The sequence below is a fragment of the Blennius ocellaris genome (genome assembly GCF_963422515.1).
Source record: "Blennius ocellaris genome assembly, chromosome: 23".
In the NCBI taxonomy this organism is placed as follows: Eukaryota; Metazoa; Chordata; class Actinopteri; order Blenniiformes; family Blenniidae; genus Blennius; species Blennius ocellaris.
In genome coordinates this window covers 4891684-4909756 of record NC_137672.1, presented here as the reverse complement: position 1 = coordinate 4909756, position 18073 = coordinate 4891684, and the positions used below count along the sequence as shown (strand labels likewise).

The window sequence follows — 18073 nt, the reverse complement described above, 5'->3', positions numbered from 1 at the left end:
TTGGTCCCAATGTGGGCTTTGTAATATTTCTCAAAAAGTGGAAAAAAAAGAAAAAAAAAACAAAAAGTGTTGAGTTTGTAGCAAAAAACGATTCTGTGTATAAAAACGAAACGTGGCGTATCGGAGCCTTTTTTACATCCCAGGTGAAACTCTGCTCCAGCGGTGTGGAGGTCGTTCAGACACGCCTCTCCTTCATGGGGGAGGGGAGGGGGAGGGGGGGGGGGCGTCTCCTTCATGGGGGGGGGGTCTCCCTCGTGGGGGGGTGGCGGGGGCGGGGCAGACTTTTGTATGATGGAGAGACCGACATGCTACAATGGAAACTTTTTCTCAAGTGTTTTTTATTCCAACGTCTCTGTATCCTTTAATGTATCTTGATAAGAAAAGAAATAAAGATTTTTTTTTCTTCGTGGTCAGAAGCAGCGTCTTCCTGTGATCGTCACACTGACCAGACCCGGGTCCGGGTCCGGGTCCGGGTACAGGTACAGGTACAGGTACAGGTACAGGTCCACCTGGTTTAGATGAAGATTCTGTCAGTTCAAGACTTCTACTGAGAAAAACCAACAATCCACTGTGAGTCAGGGAGACTGGAAGGAACCTGCAGAACCAGGCTCAGAGGAGGAAGTTGTAGAACCAGGCTCAGATGAGGAGGAACCTACAGAACCAGACTGAGAGGAGAAAGTTACAGAACCAGGCTCAGAGGAGAAAGTTACAGAACCAGGCTCAGAGGAGGACGCTGCAGAACCAGGCTCAGAGGAGAAAGTTACAGAACCAGGCTCAGAGGAGAAAGTTACAGAACCAGGCTCAGAGGAGGAAGCTGCAGAACCAGGTTAAGAGGAGGAGACGTTCTGGTTGCGGTTAGAGGATAGAAGAAACAGGACAGAGTTGTGGGAAGGAACAGAAACCCTGGTTCAGACTAGTGACGTGTGATGGTGACACCTGGGGAGACGGTTCAGTAAACACCAGGCTGAACCTCCATGTTCTGTAGACCAGTGTTTTTCACCCACTGAGCCGCGGCACACTGGTGTTGCCACGAGATCTAGTCAGGTGTGTCGTGGGAAATTATCCAATTTCACATTTATTTCTAAAAATCATTTGCTCTCACAGCCGTTGTCAGCTGTGAGAGCAGTGTGTTGCAGAGTAATCATGTATAAATACTCTTCACCACTAGATGGCAGCACAGAACTTTGCCGATGAAATGTAAAGTGACAGACGTCAGTGTGGTTCATCTCCACCTCCTGCTACCATCTTGTATCAAAGTACTGTGTCAGTGACAGTGATGGAGAAGTTTTTGAAAAGGAAGAATGTGAACCAGGATCTCAGCTCTTCATCCATCAGGTCCAGGTTTCACACTGAGGGAGTCACTATTAAAAAAAGAAATTGGGAAATACTTTTTTTCTGTATTTATTTGATTCCTGTTGATAAAACTTTGATGAGAATGACTTTATATTGTTAATAGAGGCTACAGAGTTTCACATTTTAACATTTTCGGGTGGTGGTGTGCCTCCAGATTTTTCCAAACAAAAAAGTGTGCCTTGGCTCAAAAAGGTTGAGAAACACTGGTGTAGAAGAGCTAGAAACCTCCAGGGGGCAGCACTGAGATCCTGACTTCTGCTGGGGAGATCAAATGTGATTAAACCAATTGAAGATTAAATTAATGTGTGATTCAGTTTTTTGGGGGGAAAAAACAGCCTGTCAGTAGTATATTGACATAAAACCATTATATTTCATGTTTAATCTGTGTTTTTTGCACCAGACACCAAGACGTGACCAGGTCCTGTCAAATGTGTCCATGGTACCTGACAACAAAGTGTTTTGATTGTCACCTGGTCCACACCAGGAACCAGTAAAACTCCCCAGAGAATCCAAACTAAAACCAGTTTATAACCTGCTGGAATCCAAACTAAAACCAGTTTATAATCTGCTGGAATCCAAACTAAAACCAGTTTATAATCTGCTGGAATCCAAACTAAAACCAGTTTATAACCTGCTGGAATCCAAACTAAAACCAGTCTATAACCTGCTGGAATCCAAACTAAAACCAGTTTATAACCTGCTGGAATCCAAACTAAAACCAGTTTATAACCTGCTGGAATCCAAACTAAAACCAGTTTATAATCTGCTGGAATCCAAACTAAAACCAGTTTATAATCTGCTGGAATCCAAACTAAAACCAGTTTATAACCTGCTGGAATCCAAACTAAAACCAGTTTATAATCTGCTGGAATCCAAACTAAAACCAGTTTATAATCTGCTGGAATCCAAACTAAAACCAGTCTATAACCTGCTGGAATCCAAACTAAAACCAGTTTATAACCTGCTGGAATCCAAACTAAAACCAGTCTATAACCTGCTGGAATCCAAACTAAAACCAGTTTATAATCTGCTGGAATCCAAACTAAAACCAGTTTATAATCTGCTGGAATCCAAACTAAAACCAGTTTATAATCTGCTGGAATCCAAACTAAAACCAGTTCATAATCTGCTGGAATCCAAACTAAAACCAGTCTATAACCTGCTGGAATCCAAACTAAAACCAGTTTATAATCTGCTGGAATCCAAACTAAAACCAGTTTATAATCTGCTGGAATCCAAACTAAAACCAGTTTATAATCTGCTGGAATCCAAACTAAAACCAGTTTATAATCTGCTGGAATCCAAACTAAAACCAGTTTATAACCTGCTGGAATCCAAACTAAAACCAGTTTATAACCTGCTGGAATCCAAACTAAAACCAGTCTATAACCTGCTGGAATCCAAACTAAAACCAGTTTATAATCTGCTGGAATCCAAACTAAAACCGGTTCATAATCTGCTGGAATCCAAACTAAAACCAGTCTATAACCTGCTGGAATCCAAACTAAAACCAGTTTATAACCTGCTGGAATCCAAACTAAAACCAGTTTATAATCTGCTGGAATCCAAACTAAAACCAGTCTATAACCTGCTGGAATCCAAACTAAAACCAGTTTATAATCTGCTGGAATCCAAACTAAAACCAGTTTATAATCTGCTGGAATCCAAACTAAAACCAGTTTATAATCTGCTGGAATCCAAACTAAAACCAGTCTATAACCTGCTGGAATCCAAACTAAAACCAGTTTATAACCTGCTGGAATCCAAACTAAAACCAGTTTATAACCTGCTGGAATCCAAACTAAAACCAGTTTATAACCTGCTGGAATCCAAACTAAAACCAGTTTATAATCTGCTGGAATCCAAACTAAAACCAGTTTATAATCTGCTGGAATCCAAACTAAAACCAGTCTATAACCTGCTGGAATCCAAACTAAAACCAGTCTATAACCTGCTGGAATCCAAACTAAAACCAGTTAATAATCTGCTGGAATCCAAACTAAAACCAGTTTATAACCTGCTGGAATCCAAACTAAAACCAGTTTATAATCTGCTGGAATCCAAACTAAAACCAGTCTATAACCTGCTGGAATCCAAACTAAAACCAGTTTATAATCTGCTGGAATCCAAACTAAAACCAGTTTATAATCTGCTGGAATCCAAACTAAAACCAGTCTATAACCTGCTGGAATCCAAACTAAAACCAGTTTATAACCTGCTGGAATCCAAACTAAAACCAGTTTATAACCTGCTGGAATCCAAACTAAAACCAGTTTATAACCTGCTGGAATCCAAACTAAAACCAGTTTATAACCTGCTGGAATCCAAACTAAAACCAGTCTATAATCTGCTGGAATCCAAACTAAAACCAGTTTATAATCTGCTGGAATCCAAACTAAAACCAGTCTATAACCTGCTGGAATCCAAACTAAAACCAGTTTATAATCTGCTGGAATCCAAACTAAAACCAGTTTATAATCTGCTGGAATCCAAACTAAAACCAGTTTATAATCTGCTGGAATCCAAACTAAAACCAGTCTATAACCTGCTGGAATCCAAACTAAAACCAGTTTATAACCTGCTGGAATCCAAACTAAAACCAGTTTATAACCTGCTGGAATCCAAACTAAAACCAGTTTATAATCTGCTGGAATCCAAACTAAAACCAGTCTATAACCTGCTGGAATCCAAACTAAAACCAGTTTATAATCTGCTGGAATCCAAACTAAAACCAGTTTATAATCTGCTGGAATCCAAACTAAAACCAGTTTATAATCTGCTGGAATCCAAACTAAAACCAGTTTATAACCTGCTGGAATCCAAACTAAAACCAGTTTATAACCTGCTGGAATCCAAACTAAAACCAGTTTATAACCTGCTGGAATCCAAACTAAAACCAGTTTATAATCTGCTGGAATCCAAACTAAAACCAGTTTATAATCTGCTGGAATCCAAACTAAAACCAGTCTATAACCTGCTGGAATCCAAACTAAAACCAGTTTATAATCTGCTGGAATCCAAACTAAAACCAGTTCATAATCTGCTGGAATCCAAACTAAAACCAGTTCATAATCTGTTGGAATCCAAACTAAAACCAGTTAATAACCTGCTGGAATCCAAACTAAAACCAGTTTATAATCTGCTGGAATCCAAACTAAAACCAGTTTATAATCTGCTGGAATCCAAACTAAAACCAGTTTATAACCTGCTGGAATCCAAACTAAAACCAGTTTATAACCTGCTGGAATCCAAACTAAAACCAGTTTATAATCTGCTGGAATCCAAACTAAAACCAGTTTATAATCTGCTGGAATCCAAACTAAAACCAGTTTATAATCTGCTGGAATCCAAACTAAAACCAGTTTATAATCTGCTGGAATCCAAACTAAAACCAGTTTATAATCTGCTGGAATCCAAACTAAAACCAGTTTATAATCTGCTGGAATCCAAACTAAAACCAGTTCATAATCTGTTGGAATCCAAACTAAAACCAGTTAATAACCTGCTGGAATCCAAACTAAAACCAGTTTATAATCAGTTGGAATCCATAGTAAAACTAGTTTCCAGTCAGTTTAAATGACAGATGTGAACCAGATTAAACTGGTCCTCAAGGCCAGCCTGGAAACCTTGGAAACCAGTTCCAGGGTCGCCACGAGACAGAACCATTTTCTCCAGTCTGACGATGAAATTGTGTATTTGGTGACGGTTTGTAGAGAAAGTGCTCATTAAGAACATGAATCAAACCGTCCACGGAGGTCGGAGTCTCAGTTTTCGGACAGCACTTGAACGCACCGCGGCTCTACTGCAGCCTGATTGGTCGGCGTCGCCCGCGCCTTCAACACACCTGAGGCTCGTTGAAGTGGAGGCAGGAAGTTTAAAAGACACGGCAGCTGGTTTGGAGGAGGGCGTCTGAGAAGCTGCAGAACCGGGCCGAACGGAACCGAGAAGAACCGAACCGAGAAGAACAGTACCGAGCCGAGCCGAGCTGAGCTGCAGACATGCTGGAGGTACAGAAAACGCATTTCTTCTCTTGTAATTCCTCAGATGAAACGCTGGACGCTTCACTGTGGCGATTTTTAGGGTTAATGATGCAACCGGAAGTGAACAGACTGAAGTCCCATTGGGTTTAAAACTTGAAGCTTCATTTTATTGTGGGAGATTAATTGAGTCTCATTCAGGACAGAAGCCCGGGGCCCACTGGACCTGGACGCTTGGTTCCGGCTGCGTCTGCTGGTGGTACAGATTTAGTTTTTGAACCCCCTGCTGTGACCTCTGACCTCTGGCTTGCTCCCTCAGAGCGGCGCTGACGACCTGTTCCTGCCGGCGGGTCCGGAGGCGGAGCTGGTGGACAAGCTGCTGTCCGGCCTGGACCTGGACGGCGGCGGAGGCTCCCTGGCGAAGGCCTTCCAGCCCCTCCCCCACTCCCCCTCCCCCTCCCCCGTGCCCTGGGACTGCTCCACCCGCTACAAGACGGAGCTGTGCAGCAGCTACTCCAACAGCGCCGCCTGCCGCTACGCCGAGCACTGCCAGTTCGCCCACGGCCTCCACGAGCTGCGCGCCCCCTTCCGCCACCCCAAGTACAAGACGGAGCTGTGCCGCAACTTCCACGCCACCGGCTTCTGCTACTACGGCCTGCGCTGCCTGTTCGTGCACGGCGCCGCCGAGCAGCGGCCCGTCGTGCGCCGCCGCCGGAGCGCGCCCTGCCGCAACCTGCGCTCCTTCGGGGTCTGTCCCTTCGGCACCCGGTGCCTCTTCCAGCACGCAGGTGGTGGTGGTGGTGGTGGTGGTGGGGGCGGCGGCGGCGGCGGCGGCGGACCCGGCTCTCCTGCAGCCAAGGAGGCGGAGGGGAAGCCGGCCAGGACGGCGTGTCAGACCTTCAGCGCCTTCGGGTTCTGCCTGTACGGAACCCGCTGCCTCTTCCAGCACAGCCTCCCCAAGAAGACCCGACCGGACCGGGACCGCCACGGGGCCCCGCCCCTCGTCTCCCGCCTGCCCTCCGCCACCTCCACCGGCTCCTCCACCTCCTCGTCCCCGCCGCCCTGCACGCCGTCCCCCGCCGCCGCCGCCCACAACGCCTTCACCTTCTCCAGCCGCCAGCTGAGCGAGCTGCTGCTGCCGCTGGCGCTGCAGCTGCAGCAGCTGGACGGGAACCAGAACCAGACCCAGGCCTGGGACAGCCGGGGGATCTGACGCGCGGCGCCACCTGCAGGCGTTGGTTCCTGCTCCTCCCACAAGCACTTAGGTTGTAGTTTTCTCTGAATGTTTTTAACCTTGTAAATAAAGTTTTTAACCTAAAATCTCATGTTCGTCATATTTGACACGATTCTGGTAGTCAAACGTTCTGGAGGTTCATGTTGGAATGGTTGAATATTCAGAAAAAGCAGAACAAACGACAGTCGTTCCGGGGAGTTCTAAAGCCGGGGTGTCCAACATGTGGCCCGGGGGCCAGAACCGGCCCGCCAGAGGATCTAATCCGGCCCGCCATGTGATTTATTTCTTTTTTTAAAGTATAAAAATGAAAACTGACGAGGCTGATCTAAAAAAACACTCGATTGGCCAAAATGACATTCAAAACCGCCCTCGGTCAGAATTTGACCCCCGACATTAATGCGTCTGTGGAGGTCACATAATGCAACACCTTTCACAATAAAACAATGAGTCCAACTTATGTGAACTGATACTTTAGACACGTAAACTCAAAACAATTTCCAGATATTGTTTTAATCCTGAATAAAAATACGATATCCAGACACACGTGACAGGATTTTTTTTTTGTGCAAATATCTGATTTCCTTTAATATGTAAATTTCAGAATAGACTGGCAGTTACAAAAGAAGGAAAGACTTTGCATTTGTCCATATCTGCAGTTTGACTTGTTGGGCCTCCAGAGGGCAGATCAGGTTGATGTGGCCCCTCAACTGAAATCAGTTTGACGCCTCTGTTCTAAAGTCTTATGGCTACAGTAAAGGGTTCCTGAGACTCTGATGACCTCTGGTGGCCGGAGTGTGGTACTGAAGCTGCTGCTGACCAGGAGGGAATCCACACGAACTTTAAAGCGTAAACGTTGTCGGGTATGGCAAGACCTTCTACATTTGACTATCCACAATTAACGTTATAGATATTGATGTCTCACATTAGTTTGATATTTGTAGTTCAGTGAGGCAGCGACTTCTCTGGACTCAGATTCTATTGTAAGAAGTGAAAAGAGCTGATTTCACTCTTCTTCCAACAGCTTTATCATCAGCATTCCTCTTTCAGTCACACTGGAACATGTTTGTCCTACAATGTTTATTTTATAGAGATGGATAGAGTACCCTTGTGTCTAAGCAATTTATATTTACAGTAAACTCATTGAAGTATAGAGATGTGTGCAGCACATTAATTTTGACCTTCAGTAAAAATGTCTGTTTTTCAAACGTTAAATTCTAGTGCTTCAATCAATTTTTATAAAGGTTTTCTAGCAAAATGATAAAGTTTTAGGATAAAGGTTTAGTTATCACGTACTTGATTTTTTTTCCTACTTACTCCTATCTTTTTTTTTTTTTTTTAAACCAAAAAAACTAGCTCTTAATGGAGATTATGTCCAAAGTTCAGTTGACACACGCCCCCTTGAGGTGAGGCTGGGTACTGCGCGCCTCACTGGCTTGACTTTTCTCTGCACTTTATTGTGACGATTAGCAGGAAGGATTCTCTCACACACACAGTAAACACATGACCCAGGCTGCAGAGTCCTGAACACTATTAGTGTAAAGTTCTTGTTGATCTTCTGAGGAGCAGAAAGGTCATGTGACCCAGGTTGTTCTGGATCACAGTCACACATGAGGCTCAGCCCTCCTTTTTTTCTTTTTTTACCTACAATTTAACTCTGACTCGACGTAATTCCAGTTCAAGATGTCTGTAATGTCATTCTCACACGTTAAAACATAATTAAAGATATCTACGATGTTCATTACAAATATCTTTAATGGACGGGAGTTGAAGATATCTTGATTTGAAATTGTGACGAGTCAGAACGGAATTGTAGATATCAGGATTTCACATTGCGGATATTCGTAATTGAATTCATGATATCTGTAATCACGTGCCCCAAACAATTTGTTTTTGGTAACAATAACATTGTGAACCCTGGAAACTTGAAGGAGGACGCAGTACATAAATAAAAGAATTCTTTGGCTTTCTGTACTGGCACATGCATGGAGAGCATCTCATGAGGGGGCCTCCTGCCAGCCAACAGCGCCCTCTAGGTACAGTCAAATCTCAGGATACGACAGTTAAACTGACATTTTATTAATACATTTTCTAAAGTTCATTTAGAAAACATTTTATTTTGAAATGTATTTTTGGGAAAGCCTATATTTCATCAATTCATTTTTTTTTGTAAGTCTATTGTTTTCCAATTTAAATACATTTTTCTTGAAAATTTGTTTTTGGTAAAACCTACATTTTATCCATTTTTAAAATGTATCTTTAATATGCATTTTTAAAAAAGTAATTAATTATTCAATGTAATTTTGGCAAAACCTACATTTTAAATCTAGAATTTATGTTTTCAATAATTTTTGGTCAAACATTTTTATATTTTAATTCATTCATATATTTATCCAGCCCCTTGTTTTTCGTAATCGATGACGTCATTGAGTTGCGCTTCCGCGATGTGTAACGGCGAATCTGAACATCATTTCCCAGCGTGCCTCGGGGCGGCCGCTGTGGTTATGGAGTGTAGATCTCACGGTGTCTGGATGGGACTGACAGCGACGGCTGCCGCCGGAGCGCGCACCGCCGCGCGCTGCGAGATCTGCCGCGCGCCGCAGAGGCGGGGCCGCTCGGCACATTTCCAGTGACTTTCAGACGGAGCGGAGTGCGCGGCAAAAGAAGGAGGCAAACAAAAACATGTGGCCGAGGCCGTGAGAAACGGTAAGGAACCGGCGAAGTAGCGGTCAGAACCCGGTCGGAACCGGGCAGGGAGGCGGGCCGGGCCGTTCCGGAGCCCGCCGCTCCGTCCCGGTGGGTCCATTCTGACTGAACGTGGAGCTGCGTAGCGGGTCGTTAGCTCGTTAGCTCCGGGGAGGGAGGCGGGTTCCCCCCCACCTCCCGGTGCGAGGCTCGGAAGCTCCGCTTCACTTCTCCGCTACACGTTTTGGACAAATCGGCCTCCGAACCGGGAACTAACGGAGGCGAGGAGCCGCCGGGAGGTCCGAGAAGCTCGTCCCGTGAATCGAGCCGGTTAGCAGCTGTGAGCCGTTCAAATGAATGGAGGAGAGGGGGGCGGGATGCCTGTGTGTGTGTGTGTGTGTGTGTGTGTGTGTGTGTGTGTGTGTGTGTGTGTGTGTGTGTGTGTGTGTGTGTGTGTGTGTGTGTGTGTGTGTGTGTGTGTGTGTGTGTGTGTGTGTGTGTGTGTGTGTGTGTGTGTGTGTGTGTGTGCGCGCCCCGCCCACCAGCAGCTCCTTGTTATAGCAGCTTTATACAATCGACATGATTGATTATCAGTAAAGTTTCCAGTGTTTCTGCAGGTTATTGACTTGGACCTGCTGCTTCCTATAGAACATTTCTCTTATTGATTTTTAAACTTTACATTCAACATGAATTAATTAAATTATTAATTAATGATAACGTCATTTGGAGTGAATCGTTATTATGACGTTATTTAAAATACGAAACAGATATATAATATAGAACAGCAGTAATAATGCTCTGCTTGTTGAAAGACCTGATTTTATTTTCAATGTAAGAGCTTGTAACTGTACAACAAGACTGTAAAGTAACATGCAACAGTATGTGCAGTAACCCCTGCATCTACGTCACTTTATCTACGTCACTAATTGACCACTTGTTAGGACTGAACCTGCACTGCCAACACTGGTATTATTTTACTATAGTATGTTTATTGTACTTTTTTCTACACCCCATCATAGTTTATTTTCCTTGTATCTCATCTTACTGTATATTTTGCTCCCCTTAGAACTTATACTTTATTATAGTTTGTGATTTTTATCTTATTTTTTGGTCCTATTTTATTTACTTATTATTACTCTTTACTGTAAATATTTTTGGCCCTTAGAGTTCTTGATAGTCATTGTATATAAGATTCCTCTATTCTTTGCACATTTCTTGTCTTTCCTCCTCATGAGTCCTTAAGAGCAGAACGTAACAAGTACATTTCTCCTTTGTGAGATCAATAAAGGCTTATCTTATCTTAGCTTAGCTTATCTTAGCTTAGCTTATCTTAGCTGAGCTTATCTTATCTTAGCTTATGTTGGCTTAGCTTATCTTAGCTTAGCATAGCTTAGCTTAGCTTAGCTTATCTTAAGAAGTTTCTCTCGGGGATTGATATCGTGTTTCTATTCTAAGTGTGTGTGTGTGTGTGTGTGTGTGTGTGTGTGTGTGTGACACTTTCCGTGCTGCAGGTGAAGACGCGCTCTCCTGCTGATTGAGTGAGTGCTCCTCCTCCTCCTCCTCCTCCTCCTCACCATGGGTCTGCACTCGGCCCAGAAGAAGCACTTCCCGCTGAGGGGGATCGAGGGCGTGGTCCAGCTGTTTGGGGCGGAGCTCCAGAAGGCGGAGCCGGACCTGGCCCTGCTGTCCCTGGTGCTGGGCTTCGTGGAGCACTTCCTGGCGGTGAACCGGGTCGTCCCCGTCAACGTGCCGGGCGTCCGCTTCGAGCCGCTGGAGCCCGACTGCCCGGCGTCCTGCTTCCCCACCGTGGAGCTGGGCATGATCTCCGCGCTGTACGAGCGCTTCACGGCGCAGATCCGCGGCGCCGTCGACCTGTCGCAGTTCAGGCGGGCGGCCGGCGGGTCGGACCGCGAGCTGGTCAAGAAGGTCTCCGACGTGATCTGGAACAGCCTGAGCCGCTCCTACTTCAAGGACCGGGCGCACATCCAGTCGCTGTTCAGCCTGATCACAGGTACCGAGCCGGCGCCGACCGCCACCTCTGACCTCTGACCTTTTTTTGCACCTTCACCCACCGTTGGACGTGTTGCAACCACTGTGACCAGGCACCAAGCTGGACAGCTCGGGCGTGGCCTTCGCCGTGGTGGCGGCCTGCCAGGTCCTGGGGCTGAACGACGTCCACCTGGCGCTGTCCGAGGACCACGCCTGGGTCATCTTCAGCCGCGACGGCGAGGACACGGTGGAGGTCACCTGGCACGGGAAGGGCAACGAGGACCGCCGGGGCCAGACCGTCTCCGCCGGCGTCAACGAGAAGGTGAGGAGACGTCTGGACCAGAACCAGAACCTGGACCACAGAGGCAACATGACAACGAACACTCATTTATATTATTGTTTCTGTGTGTGTGTGTGTGTGTGTGTGTGTGTGTGTGTGTGTGTGTGTGTGTGTGTGTGTGTGTGTGTGTGTGTGTGTGTGTGTGTGTGTGTGTGTGTGTGTGTGTGTGTGTGTGTGTGTGTGTGTGTGTGTGTGTGTGTGTGTGTGTGTGTGTGTGTGTGTGTGTGTGTCACAGAGCTGGCTGTACCTGAAAGGCTCCTACATGAAGTGTGACAGGAACATGGAAGTGGCCTTCATGGTTTGTGCCATCAACCCGTCGCTGGACCTTCACACTGACAGCTCAGAGCTGCTACAGCTGCAGCAGGTCAGAATCTCTCTCTCACACACACACACACACACACACACACACACACACACACACACACACACACACACACACACACACACACACAGTGACCGTAGTGTTAATGACGGTTATCGTCACAGTGATAAATAATAGGAAATGTAAAGTGAATTTGGTCACATGACTAAACGAGCTGCTCCACTGACCGTTAGCTTTAGCCTAGCATGGCGGAGACGCTAGTGACGTAGCACTGTTAGCACGGCGGCCAGCTAGCAGCTGTTGAGGATTAATCAAGTGTGTGAATGTTTCCTGAACAGAAGCTGCTGTGGCTGCTGTACGAACGAGGGAACCTGGACAGGTGAGGCTCCTGCTGGCCGCTGGCGGTACTGCACTGAGTAGTGTGTAGTAGTGTGTAGTGAACTGCACTGTAGTAGTGTGTAGTAGTGTGTAGTGAACTGCACTGTAGTAGTGTGTAGTGAACTGCACTGAGTAGTGTGTAGTAGTGTGTAGTGAACTGCACTGAGTAGTGTGTAGTAGTGTGTAGTGAACTGCACTGTAGTAGTGTGTAGTGTACTGCACTGTAGTAGTGTGTAGTGAACTGCACTGTAGTAGTGTGTAGTGTAGTAGTGTGTAGTTTAGTAATTTGTAGTAGTGTGTAGTGTACTGCACTGTAGTGCAGTAGTGTGGTGTGTAGTGCAGTGTAGTATGTAATACTCTAGTGCAGTGTAGTAGTGCAGTGTGTAGTACTCCAGTGCAGTAGTGTGTAGTGCAGTACTCCAGTGTAGTGCAGTGCAGTACTTCAGTGCAGTGTAGTAGTGTGCAGTGCAATAGTGCAGTGTAGTGGTGTGTAGTGCAGTACTCCAGTGTAGTAGTGTGTAGTGCAGTGCAATACTCCAGTGTAGTGGTGTGTGGTGCAGTACTCCAGTGCAGTGTAGTAGTGTGTAGTGCAGTGCAATACTCCAGTGTAGTAGTGTGTAGTGCAGTGTAGGAGTGTGCAGTGCAATACTCCAGTGCAGTGTAGGAGTGTATAGTGCAGTGCAATACTCCAGTGCAGTGTAGTAGTGTGTAGTGCAGTGTAGGAGTGTGCAGTGCAATACTCCAGTGCAGTGTAGGAGTGTGGGGAGTAGTGTGTAGTGCAGTGCAATACTCCAGTGCAGTGTAGTAGTGTGTAGAGCAGTACTCCAGTGCAGTGTAGTGGTGTATAGTGCAGTGTAGTAGTGTGTAGTGCAGTACTCCAGTGCAGTGTAGTAGTGTGTAGAGCAGTACTCCAGTGCAGTGTAGTGGTGTATAGTGCAGTGTAGTAGTGTGTAGTGCAGTACTCCAGTGCAGTGTAGTAGTGTGTAGTGCAGTACTCCAGTGCAGTGTAGTAGTGTGTAGTGCAGTGTAGTAGTGTGTAGTGCAGTACTCCAGTGTAGTAGTGTGTAGTGCAGTGTAATACTCCAGTGCAGTGTAGTAGTGTGTAGTGCAGTACTCCAGTGCAGTGTAGTAGTGTGTAGCGCAGTACTCCAGTGCAGTGTGTGTGCAGGTACCCCATGGCCATGGGCACCCTGGCAGACCTGGAGGACCAGGACCCCACCCCGGGGAGGGACAATCCTCTGGACATCCACCTCAAGGTCTCACTTCTCTGTGTTTCTCACCTTTCAACACATTGTACTTCATTTATATTCACCAGGAAAGTTTGTTGTGATGAAACTGATCAGCCGTTGTTCCTCCTATGGTTCAATCCCTCCCCCCTCCCCCCACCAGGCGGTCAGCTCTGCTCAGAGGCACTACAACAACGAGCACATTTATCCCTACATGTACTTGGCTGGTTTCCACTACCGCCACCGAGACGTGCAGGAGGCTCTGAGGTCCTGGGCCCAGGCTGCTCAGGTCATGCAGGAGTGAGTCACTCACACTCACACTCACACTCACACACGCACACGCACGCTCACACTCACACTCACACTCACACTCACACTCACACTCACACTCACACTCACACTCACACTCACACTCACACGCACACGCACGCACACACACACATACACAGTGTCAAACTGCTGCCTCTCAAACAAAGTGAGGCATGAGGAGGTGAGTTTCTGCACTGCAACCTGATCGTGATCCCAGCAGATCACGTGACCTCTGACCTGCTGGCTCAGGCTTCCATGGCAACTGCTGCCCCGGCAGGTGAGACTCAGGGAGTTCGTCCTGCAGCTCCAGGGCCACGCCTGGCGCTTTGGTCAGGAGGCGGAGCTTTTATACTGATTGACCATTGGTCCACAACACATCTGGCCCCGGAGCAGGTCACCGCTTCAGTCGGTTACCATGGTGATTTGTCAGGTGAGGAAGAACCAGCATCTCCATATGGAAAACCAGAGTTAATCATCCTGAAGAGAAAACCAGAGTTAATCCAGAAGAGAAAACCAGAGTTAATCCTGGAGAGAAAACCAGAGTTAATCCTGGAGAGAAAACCAGAGTTAATCATCCTGAAGAGAAAACCAGAGTTAATCATCCTGAAGAGAAAACCAGAGTTAATAATCCTGAAGAGAAAACCAGAGTTAATAATCCTGAAGAGAAAACTAGAGTTAATAATCCTGAAGAGAAAACCAGAGTTAATCATCCTGAAGAGAAAACCAGAGTTAATCATCCTGAAGAGAAAACCAGAGTTAATCATCCTGAAGAGAAAACCAGAGTTAATCATCCTGAAGAGAAAACCAGAGTTAATTATCCTGAAGAGAAAACCAGAGTTAATAATCCTGGAGAGAAAACCAGAGTTAATAATCCTGGAGAGAAAACTAGAGTTAATCATCCTGAAGAGAAAACCAGAGTTAATAATCCTGAAGAGAAAACCAGAGTTAATAATCCTGGAGAGAAAACCAGAGTTAATAATCCTGGAGAGAAAACTAGAGTTAATCATCCTGAAGAGAAAACCAGAGTTAATCATCCTGAAGAGAAAACCAGAGTTAATCATCCTGAAGAGAAAACCAGAGTTAATAATCCTGGAGAGAAAACCAGAGTTAATAATCCTGGAGAGAAAACTAGAGTTAATCATCCTGAAAAGAAAACTAGAGTTAATCATCCTGAAGAGAAAACCAGAGTTAATCATCCTGAAGAGAAAACCAGAGTTAATCATCCTGAAGAGAAAACTAGAGTTAATCATCCTGGAGAGAAAACCAGAGTTAATAATCCTGAAGAGAACCAGAGTTAATCCTGGAGAGAAACCAGAGTTCAGGCTTCAGGTCAACTGAAGAAGTGAAGCTGTCAGTTCCTCTGCCGCCCTGCAGGGGGCAGCACCGAGCAGACTGACGCTTTTCTCTTCAATAAGATTCAAAACTTCAATGTGTTAATTAAAAGAAAACTTTAGTTTATTCAGCTTCCTGGTTTAACTGCTTTTTATTATTAATTTCTTTCATTTTGTTGGATGAGATTTCATGTTTTAGTTGCAGTGCTTGAACAGCAGGTGTGTGTCTGCTAGTATTTATAGCAGAGGAGCACCACGCCCTCACACACACACACACACACACACACACACACACACACACATCCTTCCTCCTGTTGCTCCATTGTTCTGCAGGAAATGTTCCAGTGTAATCAGAGTACAAGTCACATCTGCTCTCACTGTGTCTCGCATTTATCAGGAATTCATGAGAAACAATTTCCAAACATGTTGACGTCACCACAGTGACATCACGGACCTGACGTCACCACAGTGACATCACGGACCTGACGTCACCACAGTGACATCACAAACCTGACGTCACCACAGTGACATCACAAACCTGACGTCACCACAGTGACATCACAAACCTGACGTCGCCACAGTGACATCACAAACCTGACGTCGTCACAGTGACATCACAAACCTGACGTCGCCACAGTGACATCACAAACCTGACGTCGTCACAGTGACATCACAAACCTGACGTCATCACAGTGACATCACAAACATGATGACATAACAAACCTGACGTCATCACAATGACATCACCAAGGTGTCTTATTGACGATGAATCTCAAACTGCCAGCTGAACCTCCTCCTTTTTTCACCCCCCCCTCTCTCCACCTCCTTGTTTCATCCCCCTCTCTCCACCTCCCCCCCTCTCTCCACCTCCTCTCTCCTGCAGATACAACTATTTCCGAGAGGATGAGGAGATCTACAAGGAGTTCTTCGACATCGCTAACGACGTGATTCCGACGCTGCTGAAGGAGACGAGCTCCACTTCAGAGAGTCCTGGAGAGGAGGAGGGGGAGGGGCCGGAGAAGGTGGGTGGTGCTGGAGACACTGGATCACTAGATCACCCTGGGTCACTCTGGATCACTCTGGATCTGCTCTCTTTCAGGAGCTTCCTAAGCAGGCCGCGGCCTTCTCCGCTCTCCACGACCCAGAATGCTTTGCACACCTGCTGCGGTTTTATGACGGCATCTGTAAGTGGGAGGAGGGTAGTCCGACGCCCGTCCTGCACGTGGGCTGGGCCACGTACCTGGTCCAGTCCCTGAGCCGCTTCGACGCCCAGGTGAGGCTCGCCGCCTTGTCCGCCATGTCGCCACGGTTACCACGGTTACCACTGTCATTTCCTCCGTCTGCTCTCTGATTGGCTGCAGGTGCGCCAGAAGGTGTCCATCATCAGCAAAGAGGTGGAGTCTGTGGACGATGACGACCAGTCGAGCGAAGACCCCCGGGAGGGCCGGCGGCGGGGCCCCCGGAGGGAGTCCAGGCTGGAGGAGCAGAGCGGCTCCCCTCCCCCCGCGGACCCGGCGGCCCCGACCCCCCCGCAGCCGGCGGGGGCGGGGCCGGCTCGGCGCCGCCCCTCGCAGGGCCTCCGGGCCGCGGACACTGAAGGAAAGCCCCCGTCGCCCGGCCCGGACCCCGCCCCCTCGCCGCAGCAGCCGCCGCCGCCCGCCTCGCCCCCGGGGGGGCCGGTGGTGGTCTTCCAGAGCGAGAAGATGAAGGGCATGAAGGAGCTGCTGTGTGCGGCCAAGGTGAACTCCAGCGCCATCAAGCTGCAGCTCACGGCGCAGTCGCAGGTCCAGATGAAGCGGCAGAAGAGCACGGCGGGCGGAGACTACTCCGTCTCCTTCATGAAGCGCCAGCGCAAGTCCCTGTAGACCCCCAGGCGCTGTGGGGGGGCGGGGGGCCCGGGGGGGGGGGGACTGGACACGGTCACATATCGGTGTAAATACAGACGTGATGATTAGGATAGTTACTGTGTAACGAGCTCCACTCTGCCTTACTGCTTCTCTTCTCGAGCCTTCAGACGTCACTGAGCCAGACTGTTTCTGAAGAGTACACACCTGTTTCTGCAGGTTCTACACCTGTTTCTGCAGGTTCCACGCCTGTTTCTCTAGGTTCCACGCCTGTTTCTCTAGGTTCCACGCCTGTTTCTCTAGATTCTAGACCTGTTTCTCTAGATTCTAGACCTGTTTCTCTAGATTCTAGACCTGTTTCTCTAGATTCCAGAACGGTTTCTCGAGATTCCAGAACGGTTTCTCGAGATTCCAGACCTGTTTCTCTAGATTCCAGACCTGTTTCTCTAGATTCCAGACTTGTTTCTCTAGATTCTAGACCTGTTTCTCTAGGTTCCACGCCTGTTTCTCTAGATTCCAGACCTGTTTCTCTAGATTCCAGACCTGTTTCTCTAGATTCTAGACTTGTTTCTCTAGATTCCAGACCTGTTTCTCTAGATTCTAGACTTGTTTCTCTAGGTTCCACGCCTGTTTCTCTAGATTCTAGACCTGTTTCTCTAGATTCCAGACCTGTTTCTCTAGATTCCAGACCTGTTTCTCTAGATTCCAGACCTGTTTCTCTAGATTCCAGACTTGTTTCTGCAGGTTCTAGACCTGTTTCTCTAGGTTCCAGAACTGTTTCTCTGGGTTCCAGACCGAACACTGTTACCAGAGACCCTCTGCTCCATTTCTTCTTCTTTTCTATCTGACGTTAATAAAGATGTGATGGAGACCACGGTGTGCTAGGGGGGGGGGGGGGGGGGGGTAGTGACTGTACGGGGCAGTCAGAGTACTGTGACCCCCACCACCACACACACACACACACACACACACACACACACACACACCCTATGACACCAGTTTACATCAGTCCAATGAATCAAACCAGTTCCAAAACTAAAGTCAAACCAGGTTTCACGCCTTTTCTTCCTCCTGTCATGAACTTTTAG

The 18073-nt window shown here is 47.0% G+C and overlaps 2 protein-coding genes across 2 annotated transcripts; both read left to right on the top strand.

Moving 5' to 3' along the window:
* Window positions 1-5351: 5351 nt before the first annotated feature.
* Window positions 5352-6543, top strand: cth1 (cysteine three histidine 1; the record flags this gene model as incomplete). The annotated part of the gene is made up of 2 exons (XM_080519354.1): window positions 5352-5360; window positions 5650-6543. 2 exons carry the CDS (start codon window positions 5352-5354, stop codon window positions 6541-6543), a joined length of 903 nt encoding a protein of 300 aa, XP_080375480.1.
* A 2652-nt stretch (window positions 6544-9195) lies between these two features.
* men1 (multiple endocrine neoplasia I) lies at window positions 9196-17006 on the top strand (the record flags this gene model as incomplete). The annotated part of the gene is made up of 10 exons (XM_080518737.1): window positions 9196-9267; window positions 10758-11257; window positions 11349-11557; window positions 11811-11939; window positions 12236-12276; window positions 13444-13531; window positions 13665-13801; window positions 16025-16163; window positions 16241-16414; window positions 16503-17006. The coding sequence occupies exons 2-10, from the start codon at window positions 10822-10824 to the stop codon at window positions 17004-17006; spliced, it is 1857 nt and encodes a 618-aa protein (XP_080374863.1). The 5' UTR covers window positions 9196-9267; window positions 10758-10821.
* Window positions 17007-18073: the final 1067 nt, after the last annotated feature.